We start from the raw sequence: 19539 nt of genomic DNA, 5'->3' as shown, positions 1-19539 counted from the left end.
TAGTCCATATTGGTTGTTACAGTTGTTTAAACTGGTTAAATATGTTCAACTACACAAGGCAAAGAACACATGATCTTCAAAGACAGATTATTGATGCGTAACAGGTCATATATCCAACTATTAAAAGACAATTTCATTCACAGCCGACGTCTTTCTGATGATGACAGTCTGTGATCAGTTGGCTAAAACAATGACTGCTTGTTAAATTTTAAATGACGACCAATCATTTTGGTTAAAATCATCCATTTTCATCAATTTTAGTCTAATGTGTTTGGGCACCTTTAGGGTAGGGTCCCACACAGTGTTTGTTGTGCAACTACCACATGTCAGAGATATAACTGCCGTGTGGTCTAAAGCTGCTGCTCAGTGTGACTCACATATTCAGCCTTCTTGAGTACAGATTTTAGTTGAAGAGTTGAATTTTCATATACATTTTGCTAATAAGCACTATTTGAGGAAAGGTGGTTCTGCATATAATTACGGAGTTGTATTTTTATGCACAAAATTCTGTGCACTTTGAAAGAAATGTAGTTCTTTAGCAGTCGGTGGTGTACAGTATATATTTGTAATATATTTGTGGTTGATTTAAGTGGATCTTAGAAGGAATAGAAGAAAAGTACACAGGAGTATTATTTGGTTTATATCCAAGATGTTAAAAACAGCATATTACATCAAAAAGATTTTGCACTCACATGATTAACTTATGCTAATTATTTAGCACAACCACATGTCATCACTTTACGATCGGACATGTACAGTAAACCCAATGGTAGAGCTACTAGCCTTTTCTGGTCCTGCTATGGTGCGTTCTTCTCTTCAAACTCACACCAGTTTCATACCATAAGCAATGCAAACCATGACCAGAAGATAGGTGCTGCTCAGGAAACATTGATACATTTAATGTCAAGCTGACTTTACCAGGAAGAGCTTTTATTCTCACACAGTCGACACATTTGAACCCAGGTGTGGTGGAGTTCAAGTTTGTGTTATAAATGTTGGTTTTGTCACATATGTTATTTTTTTCCTGAAGAAGACCCCATTCCAGAGTTGAAATGTATTTCCTGTGTTTGAGAATAAAAGTTGTTCCTGGTGAAGTCAGCTTGACATTATATGTGTTAAAGCTCCCTGAGCAGCGCCTACCTATTGGTCATCGTTTGTACTGCAAATGATTTAAATAGTTACTAACTATTCATTTTTAATAGCAACCTAGTTTTAGGCAAAGCCCATAGCCATTAATAATGAACAGTCAGAAACCACTTAAATCATTAGTAAGCTACACTAAGCAGGTGTTGCTATCCACATTATGGGTGCATCACATGGGCATCTCAGATGCGTGGTAGCCGTGGAACACTTGATGGTCCCTATCCTTACAACATTTTTTAACAAACCTAATTTAAAACTGTAACTGCCTACTCTTAACCACAGTGGGGTCATAGATGCAGCTGGGGAATCTTCTTTCCTTGTCCAACTATTCCTGGAATGACAGTCTGGCTTTCTTGCATTACTAATTTTAACTATATTGTTCTTTAAAGGTGTTCTGTCATTAAAAAGAAAAAACTCTATACTCACCTATTCCTTCCCTGTCAGTTTATTTACCACATCTTTTCCTGGCTGATCTTCTCATGTCTCCTGTAGTCCAGGGGGTTCACCTCACCTCCAGCTGGCTGATTCCTCTGTTTTCTGTGGGGTTATGTTCATTCACAGTCAGTCTTGTTCCTGCTGGCAATGTATGTTACGTGACAGTTCACAGTCCAGCAGGGGGAGTGCCGAGCTATAGCAGAGACTGCTCATGCACCCTGTCTCGGCAACAGATCAGCATTCCTTTCTAGCCAGTGAAGGCTACAGCACAGGGACATGGCCTTCACTGAAGAATGTGAGGAATGCCGGCTTCATAACAAGCCGGCCAGGCTAGAGGAGACGTGACCCGGGGGCACTGCAGAAGCTCATGGAGAAGATGCCGCAAGTAGACTGCCTGTGAAGGAATAGGTGTGTACAGAATTTTTTTTTTTTATGACAAAATCCATTTAACTCTATTGTTTTTTTCAGTATACTTAGGGCAGAACTGGTAGAGTATTAAGAGAGAAAACGGGAATAGATAATATAGCCAATAAAAATTGCAATGGTGATGCTTGGAATCAAGATAATTCTTTTCTTGCAATCCAATATTCCAAATTGCACTATATCTTAGCCCAGGGTTGCGTGGTATAGAAGTAAGAAGAGTACATAAAATACATGAATCTAATTATTTATGTGCAGTATGTAACCTATTGTATTTAAAGGGTTTTCAAGTCTTTTTAAAGCATTTACTTTGAGACACCTATGACATAAATTACAGAAAAGGGCCAATAGTCACCGTTTAATCCAATACTGGCAAATGACGGCTCCAACATATCACTGGCTGCAAAGAGTATATGAGTAAGTATGACATATAACGCGCTGCGATCAATGACTGATGGTCAGGTGCCACTAAAAGATTGACATGGTTTGATTAACTATAAACAGAGACCAGCAAGAAACCATGCAGGGGGAAGATTCAAAGGGAATCTATCACCACTATTATACTGTCTTCTCCAAGGGCAGCATAAGGTAGTGACGGGCTTGCTGATTGCAGTTATGAGTCAGGCCGGAAGTCTTGTTAGAAATTTATATTTTTTTCGTAGCAGTATACATGGAGGACTACAGGAAGTAATCCTTGATATTCAGGAGCTGCAGGCTAGCCCACTGCACCTTCCAGCCGCCGATTAACAGCTGCTTGTCTATTATTGTGCATAGAGAGAGTGCTGTCAATCGGTGGCTGGAGGGTGGAGAAAGTAGGGCTAGTCTACACCTGCTAAATATCGAAGACTACTTCCTGTAATCCTCTATGTGTGCTGCTATTGATAAAATGTAAGTTTTTGACAAGCTGCTTCACAGATATATAAGACAGACATATTGTTGTAATCACAGAGCCTATCACTACCTTATTCTGTTATCAGAGATGAGAGCATAAAATTGATGGCAGATTACTTTAACATGTGTATAGACTATTTTTGATGAACATGACATATTACGCTTGAGCCTAATATTTTTTTTGACAAAACTTTTAAAAATCTTTATTATATACATTTTACTGTGTATATTTGAGTATAAGCCAAATTTTATAGCACAAAAAATGTGCTGAAAAACTCCCTTCAGCTTATAGTCAAGTGAGGTTAAAAAAAAAAAAGAAAAACGCAATACTCACCTCTCAGCCGGCGACTGTGTCCCCGGCGAGATGCTGTGCTCGGCGCAATGTTCTCCCCGGCAGTGCGGCAAGCTGCTTCAGACTTCTCTCTGCTCTCGTCTCCCTGGCTTGGTTTTGAATTCCCCCACCGTCAGCGCTGTGTAACTAAGCGCTGTGATTGGATCGAGCGCCAGTGAATGATATCACTGAATGGCTGTGATTGGTTTATCGAGCACCGTCTGTGATTGGCTGGCGCTCGATCCAATCACAGCGCTTAGTTACACAGCGCTGACGGCAGGGGAATTCAAAACCAAGCCAGGGAGATGACAGCGAGGAGAGGTCTGAAGCAGCTTGTCGCACCGCCGAGGAGATCATTGCGTCGGGGACACAGACGCCAGCTGGGAGTTGAGTATTTTTTTTTCTTTTTACCTAGTATGTACTCAAGTATAGTTAGGCTTATACTCGAGTCAATAAGTTTTACCAGTTTTTTGTGATAAAACCTATTGACTCGGCTTATACTCGGGTCCGCTAATACTTGAGTATATACGGTACATTTAGTCTGTTAAGAATTCCTGGGAGAAAATACTGACCAATTATAATTTGCATGTTATACAGTCATGTGGGTGTGGTTGTAATTAGCAATCATGTCAGATTAACCCTTAGCAATCTAATTTAGGATTCAGGGTTACCTAGGGGGCTTTCTCCTTTTGCCATTATACAATGGCACCATCTGCTTGTTAGAGCCAGTACTGCGGTGTGGGACATGCAGGAGAGGCCCTCGACAACAGAGTGGCGGGTAATCTACAGTAAGAATACCCTGCCGGACGTCTTCCGACATCGGAGCTGTACAGCCATCAATCACAATGTCTTTAGACGTCAGACAGTGTATTGGAAAGGGTTAAAATTCACTTCAATGTACTCCAGTTAGAATGGAAATTAAGAAGTATGTAAAATCTTATTCAGCAGTTCCAGAGATATACTCACTAAAGAGTGTCTTCAGTTCTCATATACTCTCACACAGACACACTGTGGCTAGTCCAAGACCTAGGGCAAAAACTAACACTTGGCTAAGCCCAAGGCCCATCGGTATTAATCAGATGCAGTCCCGCACTAAGTGCCAGGACACCCCCTCCCTTTCATTTAAGGTAGGGGGAATGTCAAGGAAAAAATGAAAACTGGAGAAACCTTTTCCCTTTTATAGCATGTTTAACAAGTGAAATGCACAGTTTACTTTTCTGTTTGTAAATATATACTTAGCAGGATCCTTGTTCAGGAATATCTTACAATACTGTAATGTAAAGTAATACTCATTTATTTTGTCCCAAATACAGTATATAGTACATAGTAATTGGGGGAGATGAAAGAAAAATCTGCATTTTAAGTATTTTGCTAAGTATTTTCATCCAATTGTTATTTTAATGAATTAGACTACAGTCTCGGTTGTGATTTGTTACATCTGATGCACAAATAGCTCAGTAATCACTGTTATATTGTAGCACAGCAAACTAGAAGCCAGAGCTAGTCCCACTGGGATTTGCTAGACAGAGCTGCCTCTTACTGACATGTTAAAATAAGCTCAATTTTGCTAACACGGATGGAATTGTACACGTTTAGTTTACATGAATTAATAATAACTGTACCATGTAATCACACAATTATTTTCCTGGAATGTGTGGCACTGCGACTCCCCGGCTGACCAGGACCAGCTGTTTTCAGTGTCTGCAAGAACGTGTTATATTTACTGTTTGAGTATCAGACACAATTGGATGCCAGGATCGGCCAGGACTCCAGATGGATTCGTACATGTTCTGGAGCACATATTGTAGTTTGCATCAAAACCCTCTCAGTTTGCCAAGCTCCGCTTTTTATATTACAGTAACTAATTTTCACTTAGTTGATGCATCCTTCCAGCCTCGACCATAGAAAATAATAAACACACATTAGCATTCGGTTTACTGATTCTTATTGTTGATTTGATTGGCGTACAACGGATTTAAACTGGATACAATAGTGTATGCCATAACACAAGAATAATATTTCAGTTCCGCAGCATAACAATACATGGATAACTAAGTACAGATAGAGCAGATAAAGTAACATGTAAAGTACTTTGTATCAGAAATGTACACTGGTTAAGGCTGGTATTATATCTGCCTTGGAACTAGAGATGAGCGAGCGTACTCGTCCGAGCTTAATACTCGTTCGAGTATTAGGGTGTTCGAGATGCTCGTTACTCGAGACGAGTACCACGCGATGTTCGAGTCACTTTCATTTTCTTCCCTGAGAAATTTGCGCACTTTTCTGGACAATAGAAAGACAGGGAAGGCATTACAACTTCCTCCTGTGATGTTCCAGCCCTATACCACCCCCCTGCAGTGAGTGGCTGGCGAGATCAGGTGTCACCCGAGTATTAAAATCTGCCCGCCCGCGGATCGCCACAGATGCGTTCTGACAGAGATCAGGGACAGTGCTGCTGATGCTGCTGCTGCTATAGGGAGAGCGCTAGGAGTTATTTTAGGCTTCAAGAACCCCAACGGTCCTTCTTAGGCCATAGTCAGAAATCGCAGATCGCACCTATCTGCGATCTGCGATTCCTGTTCTCATCTCTATATGCGCTCAATGGGGCCGGCGGCAGCAGCGCCGACCCCATTGAGAACATATAGAAGACAAATCATTCTTCTCTGCCACAGCTGTAACAGCTGTGGCAGAGAAGAACGATGTTTGCCCATTGAATTCAATGGAGCCGGCAATACAGCAGGTTCCACTGAAAGCAATGGGGCTGCCGGCGTGCGCGGGATGAATTGTCGGGAAGGGCTTAAATATAGAAGCCCTTCCCTGCAATTCATCCAGAAATGTGTTAAAATAAAAAAAATATATATACTTACCTTGTCCCGGCAGACGGAGTTCAGCCGCGGCGGCCGGCAGTGGGTGTGAAGGGGGTGTGAGTCAGACCTGCCTCTGATTGGCTCAGGCTGAGCCAATCAGGGGGCAGGTCTGACTCACACCCCCTTCACACCCACTGTAGGCCACGCTGAACTCCGTCTGCCGGGACAAGCTAAGTATATATATTTTTTTTATTTTTACACATTTCTGGATGAATTGCAGGGAAGGGCTTCTATATTTAAGCCCTTCCCGACAATTCATCCCGCGCACGCCGGCAGCCCATTGCTTTCAGTGGAACCGGCTATAAGCATGTAACCCAGGAGAAGTGGCAGCGGAGTGTCATGCAGGCGGTGATTGTGCTTTGTTGGAGGTAGTGTGGTGCTTAGCTAAGGTATGCATTGCTAATGAGGGCTTTTCAGAAATAAAAATTGTTGGGAGGGGGGGGCCACTCTTGCCGCTATTGTGGCTTAATAGTGGGACCTGGGAACTTGAGATGCAGCCCAACATGTAGCCCCTCGCCTGCCCTATCCGTTGCTGTGTCATTCCCATCACTTTCTTGAATTGCCCAGATTTTCACAAATGAAAACCTTAGCGAGTATCGGCGATATACAAAAATGTTCGGGTCGCCCATTGACTTCAATGGAGTTCGTTATTCGAAACGAACCCTCGAGCATCGCGATAATTTCGTCCCGAGTAACGAGCACCCGAGCATTTTGGTGCTCGCTCATCTCTAGTTGGAACCTACAGCCGGAGGTTTCTTCACAGATCTGGCTCAACATACCAGAAGCAGCGTTTTTTCTTCTGTCCAAAAGATGGGCAGCTGGGCGGAAAGTGGACAGACCCCATGATAGTGAATAGGGTCCGTCCGGTGCTGTTTGGTTCCATCCAGTGGCAGAGCCATTTGGCCACGAGGATTCCCCTTTCCTGCTCCCCAAATGTAGCAGGAAAGCAGAACCCCAACACAGATGTAAAACCACCCTTAGTTATATTGAAACTGTGATTTTTGTCAGACTGTTAATATTGTACTACCAAGCTTACTGAAAAGCCACTTTAAAATGTATTTAAATGTACTATATAAAACCATTAGTCCAACATCTTTTGCAAATAACACTATATCAGCCCTCTTCACACGGTGAGAAATCCAAGTCAGAAAAATCGAATGTGGATTTCAATAAAAAGCTGCATCAGAAATCCGTATGGTTACCATTGATTCAGCATGTGGATTATTATTTTAAAATGCTACAGATCGGCAAATAATGAGGCCCATGGACTAATCCACATGCAGATTTTTTAACCTGGATTCCACGTCAAGATACATGCCAATTTTTATTTTTCACACATTTAAATCTGTGCCATTGAACTGCTACTTGAATCCGCATTAGACGCAATAGGGTGTTAAATTGATGCAGATTTTGACATGCATTTCAGTGCAGAATCCACATCAATAAAACTCCGTAAATAAGACTTACGAAAGTTAGTTTGCTTGGTGAAATTGAATAAACCTTAAAACTTGAATTTTCTTCCAGTTTTATCTCCAGGACTGGATCTGCTTGATTTGAGTGAACCAATTCCACCTACTCAGAGTAAAGGGAAAAAGTCTGAAACAATTCTAAAAGGTGAACCCTCTAAAGGACAGTCCATTAAAAAGAAGACAGATGACTCAGACCTTATTAAATCTGAGGTTGAAAGAAGCACCAAGTCGTTAAAAATTCCAGAAAAATCTTCCTTGGATTTAGGTAATTATTACTAATACATTCAATTCACAAGTCACCAATATTTAGAAGAGGATTGCACATGTTATGGTGATGTATAGGCCAAAATTGCCATTAGCAATTGGTTATTTCTAGAGATGAGCGAACATACTCGGCCACGCCCCTTTTTCGCCCGAATACCGCGATTTTCGAGTACTTCCGTATTCGGGTGAAAAAATTCGGGGGGCGCCGTGGGTGAGTGGGGAGTTGCAGCGGGGAGTGGGGGGGAGAGGGAGAGAGAGAGGGCTCCCCCCTGTTCCCCGCTGCTACCCCCTGCACCGCCACGCCTCCCCCCGCCCCCCGGCGCCCCCCGAATCTTTTCACCCGAGTACTGAAGTACTCGAAAATCGCGGTGCTCGATCGAGTAATTACTCGAAAGGAGTATATTCGCTCATCTCTAGTTATTTCCAAACATTTCACAGTTAGATTTTGGACAGTTTATAGCCACATCCTCAAAGCAAAATTTAATATTCTTTTGATATCTTATTAGCCCAAAAGTTGCTGGATCTTACAATTACAGAAAACTAATGGTACGCAGTCCAGCTTGTACACTAAATACTTATCGATGGTGGAGTGTTGGAAATAATATATATTCTCTATATTATCGCTTTATTCAAAAAAATGGGCATTCTGATGTATGATGAGGAGACGTAAGTAGCCTCGAAAGCGTGCTGTAACATCATAACTTTCTGTTAACCATTAAAATGTATCATATCTACAAGGTCATTTTGTTTTCCTACTGAGAGTAACCATAGGCCATACATGATATACACTATATAGAAATCTTCAGTTCATATTATGCTTCACTTGTTTATTGCAGTACATGAAATGTGTTATATAGCTGGCTAGAACTGGCAACATGTGCCTTGGGATACTTGGTGCAAGAGTGTTACTTATCCTTAACCTCACAATTAAACCATTTTCCATTAAGTTTACTTTGACATTGAACCATGGAGAAGCAGTATTTGCAATCAACTATGCTATTACACATATGCATTCCAAATACTTTAATCCACACACTTTCTGTGACTAATGCTAGTACATGGCTGTGCACTGGCCCATGTACTATACCAGAGGCGTAACTTGAAAATTCTGGGCCCCAATGCAAAATCTGTAACAGGGCCGCCAACTACAATGCTTTAATCATACTACTAAGCAAACTATATGGAGAAGATGGGCCTTATGGGCCCCCTAAGGGTCCTGAGCCCGGGAGCAACCGCATCCCCTATAGTTATGCCACTGGTGTCTCCTACAAAAGCCTTCATCATAAAGATGAGCACAGGGTTGCTTGGTTTGGTAGATGGGAGGAAGACAAATTGGAAACCTCCTTATACAATATGTTTTTCTTGTACAATTGTACTACGGCTTACTTTGTAGTTTAGTGTAAACCCCTTCTGCCACAGAGTGTAAATGTATGTCCTGGCAGAGGAGTGCTTAACACAACAGGATGTACACTTACGTCCTGTGGATAGCACGAGATCAGAAGAGATCCCGCGCTATCCGGCAGCGGAAACTGGCTGTCACCGATAGCCGGCCTCCTGCTGCAACAGTAGGATGCATCAGGAGTTCGACCCCCACTGTTACCCCCTTATACACCACGATCTATGTAAATTGCGGCATGTAAAGGGTTCACAGAGGGAGCACTCTCCCTCTGTGACGGCACCGGACTCTCACAATGAAATCGCAGAGAGCCTGATGGGCTGCCATGGCAACAGGACACCAGAAACCGGCATCCCGCATTGCCAGTGCCTATGATCGCTAATACAAGCGATAAGGCATTGCAGGACAGAAGTCCTACAATGCCTTATTATAGCGATCATAACTTCTATCGTACAAGACTCCTACAGGGACATAAAAAGTGTAAAAAAAAAAGATGAAAATAATGTAAAATAAGGAAAAATGTTTAAAAAAAAACTTTTTTTGTGCTTTTTCCCATATTAACATTTTAAAAAAGTAAAATTAAAATCCCACATATTTGGTATCAACATCTCCATAACAACGTGTACAATAAATTGAACACATTTTTTATCGTGCACGGCAAAAAGCGTACAAAGAGCCCCTAAAAAAACTGAGGAAAAATGCTTAATTTTTCATTTTGCATCCCAAAAAACACAATATAAGTGATCAAAAAAGCCGCATTTACCCCAAAATGGTACCAATAAAAACTACTGCTCGTCTCGCAAAAAAAAGCCCTCACTGAGCTTTGTTATAGGACTTTGAATGCAGCAATTTAAAAAAAAATAATAATAATTTCCCAAAAAAAGGGGTTTTATTGCAGAAAAGTGGAAAGAATATAAGAATTTTGGTATTGTTATAATCGTACCAGCCCGCAGAAAAAATGTATTGTGTCATTTATGCTGCATGATTAACGCTGTAAAAAAAAATCTATGGCAGAATTGATGTGTTTTCTCTCCCTGCTATTGTGAAAAAATGGCACCCAAAAATGGCACCAATAAAAACTATAGTTCACCATGCAAAAAAACAAACCCCTATATGGCAATGTCAACAGAAAAATAAAAAAGTTATGTCTTTTGAAAAATAGGTATGAAAATCCGCCAAAAATCGTTGCGTCCTTATGCCCAAAATAAGCCATGTCCTTGAGGGGTTAATACATTTACAAATCGTGGTAAGACGGATGTGTATTTCAGAATGTAATTATAGGTTTATTAATTCCTAACAAGTTACTGTATATTTTAGCTTTTCCTTTTTTGAGTGCTATGTAAAATAAAAGCAGTTGTTTCTATTTGTCTTTTGTGTGAAGATCTCTTGCTTCCTTTTAGTCCACATTCAGACACAGTTGGAAAAATGGAGTGATGGGTGTTTTCGAGGAGATAAAAGCAGCGAAGGTCATCGGGTCCTGGAAAGAAAATTATCATCCAAAGCATCTTCTAAAGAGCTATTATGGTAAATTTGATGTCTTCTAATAGATGAAAAAAACATATCTTGAAGCTATAAAATAATACTAGGCTGTAGATGGAAATCAACTCGTTTGTAAGGGATGTTTTCTGAGAGGCACATCAGCCTTTTGGGGAGTTTTAAAAGAAACAAAAGGGTGAGACTTACTAAACTAAATCCAACAAGATTCTGCCTCGATTTGCACCCAAAATAAACTTTAGTACCTGCCATGCATCACATTTTTTAATGCGCTTTAGACTCTTTTTGCACTTCACCCTGGAAGGAAGCATGGATTAACAAAAAAACTTGACTTATCAAGAAGATGACATGGGCTAAAATGCAATAACGGGAAACTATGGCTGGCCGCTCCACCTCCATTCACTAAGCAATGATCGCTCCTGCACAAAGGAGCGGCTGTCAGGCAGTAAAGTGCCCATCAGTCGTCCCGTTTAAAAGGAGTTTAATCGTCTTCCATGTTTTTTTGTACAGTTAGTATTTGGTAAAAATGGAAATAATGTAAAGTTTCATATGATTCAATAAGCACTCATGCCCACGGCCGGGTCAGACTCCAGCTTTGAAATATCGCAGCGGAATCAGACCCGGCACCCCCCAGAGACCCTATACTCACCTCTCCAGATGCGCGACGAGTGTCTCAGCAGGCAAGACGGCGTGCATCCGCAGTGCACCGTATGACGCGCACGGCGCTGGGCTATGACGCGATTTCCCACAGTGCTTGCAGCGGAAGTATCACAGGACGGATGGCTTCATTGGCTGAAGTCGAAGCCGTTTGTGTGATTCTCCGCACAAATTCGAACAGGCTGCAATTCTCCCCCGCAAGCGGAAAATCGCAGCTGATTTCCACTTGTGGGCATGGGAGAATCTTTTATCATAGCATGTCTATGGACGGGCATTGCTGCAGAATTTGCAACGGACGTCTGGCCGGGAAATTCAGCAGTGATAATCCGTCCATGGGCATTTGGCCCAAAAGTATAAGAATCTTGTCTCTTTCAAGTTTTATACTTTATATGCTTTTTGGATTGACTCAAAAAATACATTAAAAAGCTGCTTACAAAACTGTATCAACAACTGCATACCTGAATACAGACTTAGGCTATGCTATTCACATTAAACTATGTCTATGGCTCTTTTGCCAGGTCTGCAGATGGTAGATCACACACCGATCCCACCAGAGACAGGAATCCTGCCCTGGAAACAGAACAAGCATCTGACTTTGAATTAGCACCTGTTGTAAAAGTAAGTATGATAGTCACTGTTTGATGGGTTAGCTGAATCCAAAATCCTCTCCCAGGGGGTTCCTACCAATGCGTTTATGTAAAAGAAGAAAAAATGTTTCTTAGTTTTTCTCTATACGTTTCATGCTACTGCATGCAGAATTAAGACCTTGTTCACACAACATTCGGTGTGCACTCTAGTGTATGTGTCAGTTAAAACATGTTGAACAGGATCCCTATAGACCAAACAGATACTAAAAGAGCGTTCTTGTGGTATCTGGCCAGCAGGTACAAGCTAGTGTACCTTTATTACATAGGAAAGCATAGTCTACTGTACTCTCCTATACAGCGAGCCAGCACTAAAGAAATGTATGCCAAGTAGTATATGGTTTTTTTGCATAGGCACCTAAGGATGATATATGGCACTGTACAGTATACAGTGACCTGCATCGGATTTTATGTTCTGGGCATATGTCGGGATATTTTCTTGCTGCATGTATCACCCAAACATGATATGAAACGCATACTCTATGATAAGCATATTTGTAGATACATAACCTTTTTATATGTTGTACTAGTTACAGACTGTACTGTAGCTCAGCATTAAGGGCCTTTTAGATGACTCAATGATAAGGCAAGAACATTCACTTGCCCGATCATCGGACCTGTGAAGCTGCACCTAATTAGGCGATGATTGAGCAAATGCTGACTCAACAACTGACCGCATGTTTTGTGCAGCCAGGAAAATTCATCGTTGTTGGCAACACATCTCCCTGTATGAACAGGGGATGTGCTGCTTCTAATGATGAAACTATATGGGGGACAAACAACTGTATGAACCATTGTTCATCTCCTATACAGCTGGAATCAACCTGTGTGAAGGAAGGTAAATACTCGTAAGTGCTGGCCCTACTGACCAACGCTCTTTAAAGGGTCCAGTTCAAGCCATGTAAAAGTGCCGTTATATTTCACTGATTGCTATTAGAAATAACAAATTTGTCCATAGACTCAACCATGTAACAGCTTAAACCAGCCCTCCAGTGCAGGGATGGGACAAAATTCTGTCCAGGGACCAGAGGAGAGAGTTATATTACATGTAGTTGGTCTTCTGTACTATTGTCCCTCTGATCCACTGGTTCTGGGCCTCGTTTTCAGTCATCCAGGATAGCCACCGCAATCTTCTGGCTACCTAATTCACACAGTGCAATGGTAGTGTTAAATCAGTACTGGCCAATCAGACAGCAGTCCAGAGTATACATTACGTAGTTGAAGATTGAGACAGCCATCTTGGATGACTGAAAACAGAGATCAGAACCAGTGAACTGGAAGGATCACTTTAACTGGTTTATGGATGTAGGACTTTACAATGCCTACCATAAAGACTTCACTTCTCAGGATGCAAATAATCTTGGCTGTCATTGAGTCATCAATGCAAGAAATATGAATGCAACTGCAATGTAATAGATGCTGTAACTCCAGATCAATGCAAGATAAGTAAAGCAACTTACTGTATTTGTGAACGCTCTTAACTGGATATGTAGATACAAATGGGATGTGAACTATAAAATGATGTACAAATGCTTTTACAAGTAGCAAAAATATACATAAGGGAAAGTACAAAAATTATAGAAATGTAAGCAGGGGCTGTACTTGCTAAATCTTACAGTGTATTCTAGACTTATTGTCTTGGTGTTTTTCTATCCATAATCATTAATAAACACAGAAGCTGTTTCTGACTATAGATAGTAATATCATGTCTTAATCCAGTGATTGATGGCTGTCTGTGTATAACTGTGCATAGATAAATAGCTGTCAATCGCTGATGGGACCGCCCGCTGGACCCCTAAGCCCTGAATGAGCAGTGACTACACTGACTAAAATACAAGTGAGGGCCGTTCACATCAGCGTTACGGAGTTCAGTTCTCTGCTCCATTCAGAGAGCAGGAAAACAACACCCCCTGGCCGATCAGTTCCATCTTATGACACAAACGAATGGCGCCGGACAGACCCCTATTGACCATAATGGGGTCCGTTCAATTTCCAGCCAGCAGCCCAGCATTTTGCCCGAATTTACAGGATGAAATAGCGCTGCTTGTTGCATTATTTCATCCTGTATTCTAGCAGGAAAATCAGCGTCAGAGTTTCTGAATGGAACCGCTGATGTGAATAAACCCTTATACTGAAACGTTTCCCACAAAACTTTATATAAGTCTGCTCAGCTCATCTTTTCTACAACATGATGCCTGCAGAATGGACTGCATTTTCAATATTATATTCTAAAACCAGAAAAATTGTGGAGACTCACAGGACCAAGACAAGTAGGGGCCAGTTGCTACAACATCCTCAGTTCATCACAGAGGGGGAAATATAGAAACATAAAAACAATCACAGAAAACGGCCATATACTTACTCACTAAGGAGTGCATATAAATGCATCCTCTCACCATGCAGGTAGCAGACTACCAAATGAGGGACCTATTACACCTGTGTGGGACACCGATGAAACAGCCACTCACACTGCCTCTTGATATAGATGTGGGTGGCTGCTTGGCATATACTCCCACACATTCTGATATATGTAGTTCACCATGCAGACCAGCAACCTATTAATGACGCCATAATAATTCAGCGGGTTGCCCTGCACTTCAAACAGTGAACCACAATTAGCTCCCTCATCTGGTAGTCTGCTACCTGCATGGTAAGAGAATGCATCTACCGTATATGCACTCCTTACTCAGTAAGTAATGGCCGTTTTCTGTGAACATCTTCAGTTCCAATTATAATCCAGCCCTGTATGGCCCGCACATAGCTGATCGGTACTTAGCTGTAGATGCAGCCTTAGTGTCTTTATGTAGTGTATTGTTTAGCTAACATAATAGAAGTATTTGAAAATAACTTACTGTACCTCGCCAGCATTCTATGACATCATCTTCTCCAGCAGTTTCTTTGGATGTCTTTGAAGGGACTTGTGCATCCAAATATTCTTAACTGCATGCAGGAATATATAAATGATATTGACTATAAAGAGGGGACAGCATGAAAAAAAGACATTTTAAGTTACTCCTTATAGAGAATGCCAGGAGGATACTGGTGCTTCCAAACAAGTCTCCTGTAAGACCGGAAGAAAGATGACTTCCTTTGGAAAATATATTGGCATGCTAATTACCACTGTTACGCTGCAGTCCCCAGCCTATATTCATGCAGTGATTCACAAGCCCTATTCTTACAAGCTGTACCTCCTTGCTGCTCAGTCTTGGGAAGTGACAGGTTAATGGCGGACCAGTCTTGACAAGTTAGAAACACCTAGCATGAATATAGAATGGCAGTTGTCGAGACAACACAATCAGCCTCCTGTCGTGTTAAACAGTAGATGAGTGTCTGACATCGCTAATCTTGATTCTGTACTTTTTGAAGTTCTCCCAAATTAGAATTTGAATGTAATGGATTTTGTGCTTCCTGCGGCTCCTTATTTGGAAATTACATTGTTTATTTCAACTGCATAAAATGCTAAGTTAATGCCCCAATCCTACTTTCCCTGAAACCCTTCAAACATACATCTTTTGAATAGTTTTAGTATATGGAAGTATCTATAGGTAATAATCATTATCAGTAATATCTGCTCTATTATTAGTAGAATATCATTTTTTATGGGTACTAAGGGAATAGACGTGCTACCGCCTAAAAATCCTGAAAATATACATGCAATTAATTTGTTTACTATTGTAATAGTTTAATTTGCATGTTTCTAGCTGTACAATTATGATTAGATTGCTCTTATTCCATATCATAGCTATTAGTAAAGCTTTATCCTATCATTATTATGCAACAGCTTACAGTATGTTTACTGATAACATAAATAAAGTATGTTAAAGGGGTTTTCCACTACGTAAATATTGATGATCCATCCTTAGAATAAGTCATCAATATCAGACTGGTGAGGGTCCAATTCCCGGAACCCCTCACAATCAGCTGTTCAAAGAGTCTGCAGCACTCAAAGGAGCATTTTGAGCACTCAGAACTTATTATTCAGCCTTTGACATTATTTTCACCAGTCACATGGGCTTTCTGCAGCTCCGCTACGCCATCTAAAATGCTGTGCTTGGTATACAATGAAGAGCCTGCAGCGTTGATCAACAGATCACCTGGCACTTGGGTCCCCAATGATCTAATATTAAAGACCTATCCTGGATAGGTGAGCTTATTAACATCCCAGATAACCCCCTTAAAGGTGCTTTCCAAATTAAAACATTGATGGTCTATCCTTGGCATAGGCCATCAATGTTTGGTCAGTGTGGGTCTGATCCCATGGATCATCAGAAGAAATTGTCATAATGGCTGAGTGGAGCCTCTTCGCTGTTTATCCAGGCATAGTGGCTTATTTGCCTGGCAGTGAAGCCTATGATTTCAGAAGTGAATTCCAGTAGTGCCATACTCTATACAATTCTGATAATCTTAAGGACAGGCCAAAAATGTTTTATTTACATTAAAAAATCCTTTATAATTGTGAACAGACATGACTACAATCAGAAGGATGACCATTTTAAGTGAGTTTCGAAGAAAAGTAATATCAGCAATTTGGGAGAAGAAACAATAGGTGGCACTGTAGAGGCATTTTCCTATCTTGCCATTTGCATACATTTCCCAGAGTAATATGCCTAGCCAAGTCTCCTCACACTTACTAGGTGCTCTCCCTAAGGAGAAACTTTACTCCTCCTAATCTACACCAAAAGCCTGTTACCCACCCAGTCAGCAACCAACTGTACAGTGATGAGAGGCTAAAACTCCAAAACTGTCTGTACATGACTTACTTTTTTGGGGGAGAAAATTCTGGCTTTGGCTTATATTCTCAGCCAATGTTACAAGGCCTGTTAAAAGGCCTTGACTTGCAAGAATGCTACCTTTTTAATTGGTGACACTGTAGAGGCAATGTTCTATCATGCCATTTGCAGAGAAGAAAAATTTACTATATAAAATCACATTATATAGTAATCACATTTACATAAAATGTACTTTATCAGAGAATTTGCCAGTATGTGTGATGAGCTCGGTAGCTGCCAATTTTTTACTTTTTTGAATTTCCATTTAGCTGGATAAAGTGCAAGTTAAGGTTCTTATACACGTCCAGATGATCAGGCATAACAAAAGCTTGTTTTGTTTGTTTGCCCGATCATCGTACCATGTGACTAGGTCATTGAGTAGCCAGCAAATGAGCAAACTCTCATTCATTGGCTCTTCGGGACATATATATGGGCATAAAAACGCTTGTGTATTGGCAGCGTATCTACGCATATAAACAGGGAGTTGTGCTGCCAACAAATGTCCTACAGTTTATATGTGATTGAAAGGGTCCTCCTAGACTAACGTAGTTGCTACCAAACCCATACACCAAGCCACAAAGGTTCATAAGGTCTGTGTATGTGATACCAGCAGAACTTGAATTTTACAGCTCAATCACTTGATCATAGTCCTGATCGATAAAATTGGACCCTTTTGCAACTGTGAGTAAATTGCTAATTTATTCACTGTAACATAGAGACTGGATAAAATGATGGTTTTGTTTCTCAGACAAGCCCTTTAATAGAGAATATGGATATAGTCGAGTGGCTCTTGCTCTGATTATATTGGGTGCTGAGCAGAGATGAGCAAGCATACTCGATAAGGCAAACTACTCGAGCGAGTAGTCTAAAGATTCGTCTCTAAAGATTCTGGTGCCGGCAGGGGGCGGGGAGCGGCGGGGAGGAACGGAGGGGAGATCTCTCTCTCCCTCTCCCCCCCCCCTGCTCAGCGCCGCAACTCACCTGTCACCCGCGCCGGCACCCGAATCTTTAGAGACGAGCGGGCAGGTACTCTAATAAGGCACTATTCGCTAGAGTAGTTTGCCTTATCGAGTATGCTCACTCATCTCTAGTGCTGAGTAATTCTTCATATTCCCTATAACACTTACATTTGCTTAGAATCACATCAGGATACCCCACAAATATTCCATCCTTGGGGTAAGCTGTGATTAAACAGAAGTTTTCCAAAATCAACATACATTTTACTGAAATATAATGTGAAAATCTGTTTTAGAACAACTAAATCATTAGTAAAGTTATTAAAAAGCACAGTGAGAGTTTCTCAACCTTCTGCGGAAAGAAGCCTCATTAAATTATCTCTAAGGAGCACGACTAATACCACGGTGCTGACAGTATGCACAAAAATACCTAGGAACGCTATTAAGGGAATTGAGGCTATTCTGAGGTGCATCCATGTGCTGACCTATTGATAAGTCACTTAAGCATCTACAGTATCCCTTCAATTTGCCATCTGTTTCTCGTTATTTGTAAAGGCTTAACATAACTACAAAGTTCATATGGTCATAAACCTGCCGAACAGGGAATATCCTTAAGAAATGTAAGAATGAGCAACAAGATCCAGTGATGATTAACAACACAGCATTATCTAGTGTCCATTAAATATGTAGCATTGCAGCTCAACGAAGCTCTGTAGACGTGGACCCAATGGATTAACTCCTATAGCTATATGTCAACTCAGGTCTCTAATGCCACGAGCTGCCTGGAGGACCTAACTGTATGTATTATTTTGCTACTTCCAGGGTCAACCATGTTAGCGAGGTCGGTCTTTCCTAAGGACTCATGGACACACTCCTGTATTATGGCTCGGTAAAATTTTTGACTTATACAAAGCCATAATACAACATCCATGTAAGAAATATTTGCCCTCTCTGAACTTCTGTTGCCATATAGAGGCAAGTGAAGTTTTTTCTGCTTGACTTTGTACAATTCTCACAAAAAAAGTTGTTGCATACTCCATCAGATGTGATACTCATGGAATGATTCTGCCATGAAAGCATTGTTTTTATGGAAAAATACCTCTGTACATAAAGCACACAGTGGAATCCTTACAGCAACACAAAGAGGCCATGTGGGAGGCGTACAGGCTTGGTGCATACTCTACTGTGTGTATGAGCCCCAAGTACACATAAGGGGGGGGGGTCACAGCTGCAGGGGAATCACTTTATTTTTCACTGGTTTGACTCCTATTTAAAATATAACTTTTAATAATAACTAGTAAAACAATATATATCCCCACAGAGAGAATCAAAATGTACTTGTGGTAAAAAAAACCATAGTCTACCCATTCTATGCGTGGTCCATCGATAGTGATAGAGAGGCTCCAGTATAGTTTAAATAAAGATGAATGTTTTCTACTGTTTTAGCTCAAGATAGAATTTAAATATCACTAGAATCTCCAATAGATAGGCTCTGGCTCAACGCGTTTCCGTCGCTAAAATGCGACTTCATCAGGCGCCCTAATGAAGGAGGGACCAGAAAATATTTTTGTCCCCCTAGCTAATATTTGAGCAATCAGAATAGATGGAAAAAGTTTAACCTGAATTTCATTGAGAATAAAGGTCTGGACCTGAATAACTCTACGTAATAGAATAATGAGAACAATACCTATCTATGCTAGGAAGAATGGATCCGCTAATGTATGCGGGTCACAATATCCACTGTAGTGACCAGTGAATATCCAGTCCTAAATCCTATGACAGCCTCAGAAAAGTATCCTTGAT

The 19539-nt window shown here is 41.0% G+C and overlaps 1 protein-coding gene across 2 annotated transcripts in view; it reads left to right on the top strand.

The window, feature by feature from the left end:
• The window catches only part of PEX5L (peroxisomal biogenesis factor 5 like), a 94968-nt gene that overhangs the window by 30383 nt on the left and 45046 nt on the right, over positions 1 to 19539 (top strand). The window contains exons 4-7 of one of the 2 annotated variants that reach the window (XM_066590078.1): positions 7612 to 7821; positions 10617 to 10740; positions 11886 to 11976; positions 16623 to 16645. In XM_066590078.1, the coding sequence (XP_066446175.1) occupies positions 7612 to 7821; positions 10617 to 10740; positions 11886 to 11976; positions 16623 to 16645 (448 nt within the window). The remainder of the gene's footprint in view (positions 1 to 7611; positions 7822 to 10616; positions 10741 to 11885; positions 11977 to 16622; positions 16646 to 19539) is intronic. The other variant, XM_066590086.1, reaches the window with a different exon arrangement.

This window comes from Eleutherodactylus coqui, chromosome 1, assembly GCF_035609145.1.
Source record: "Eleutherodactylus coqui strain aEleCoq1 chromosome 1, aEleCoq1.hap1, whole genome shotgun sequence".
Lineage (NCBI taxonomy): Eukaryota > Metazoa > Chordata > Amphibia > Anura > Eleutherodactylidae > Eleutherodactylus > Eleutherodactylus coqui.
The sequence above is the reverse complement of the archived record's forward strand: the minus strand, read 5'-3'. Positions and strand labels throughout refer to the sequence as shown.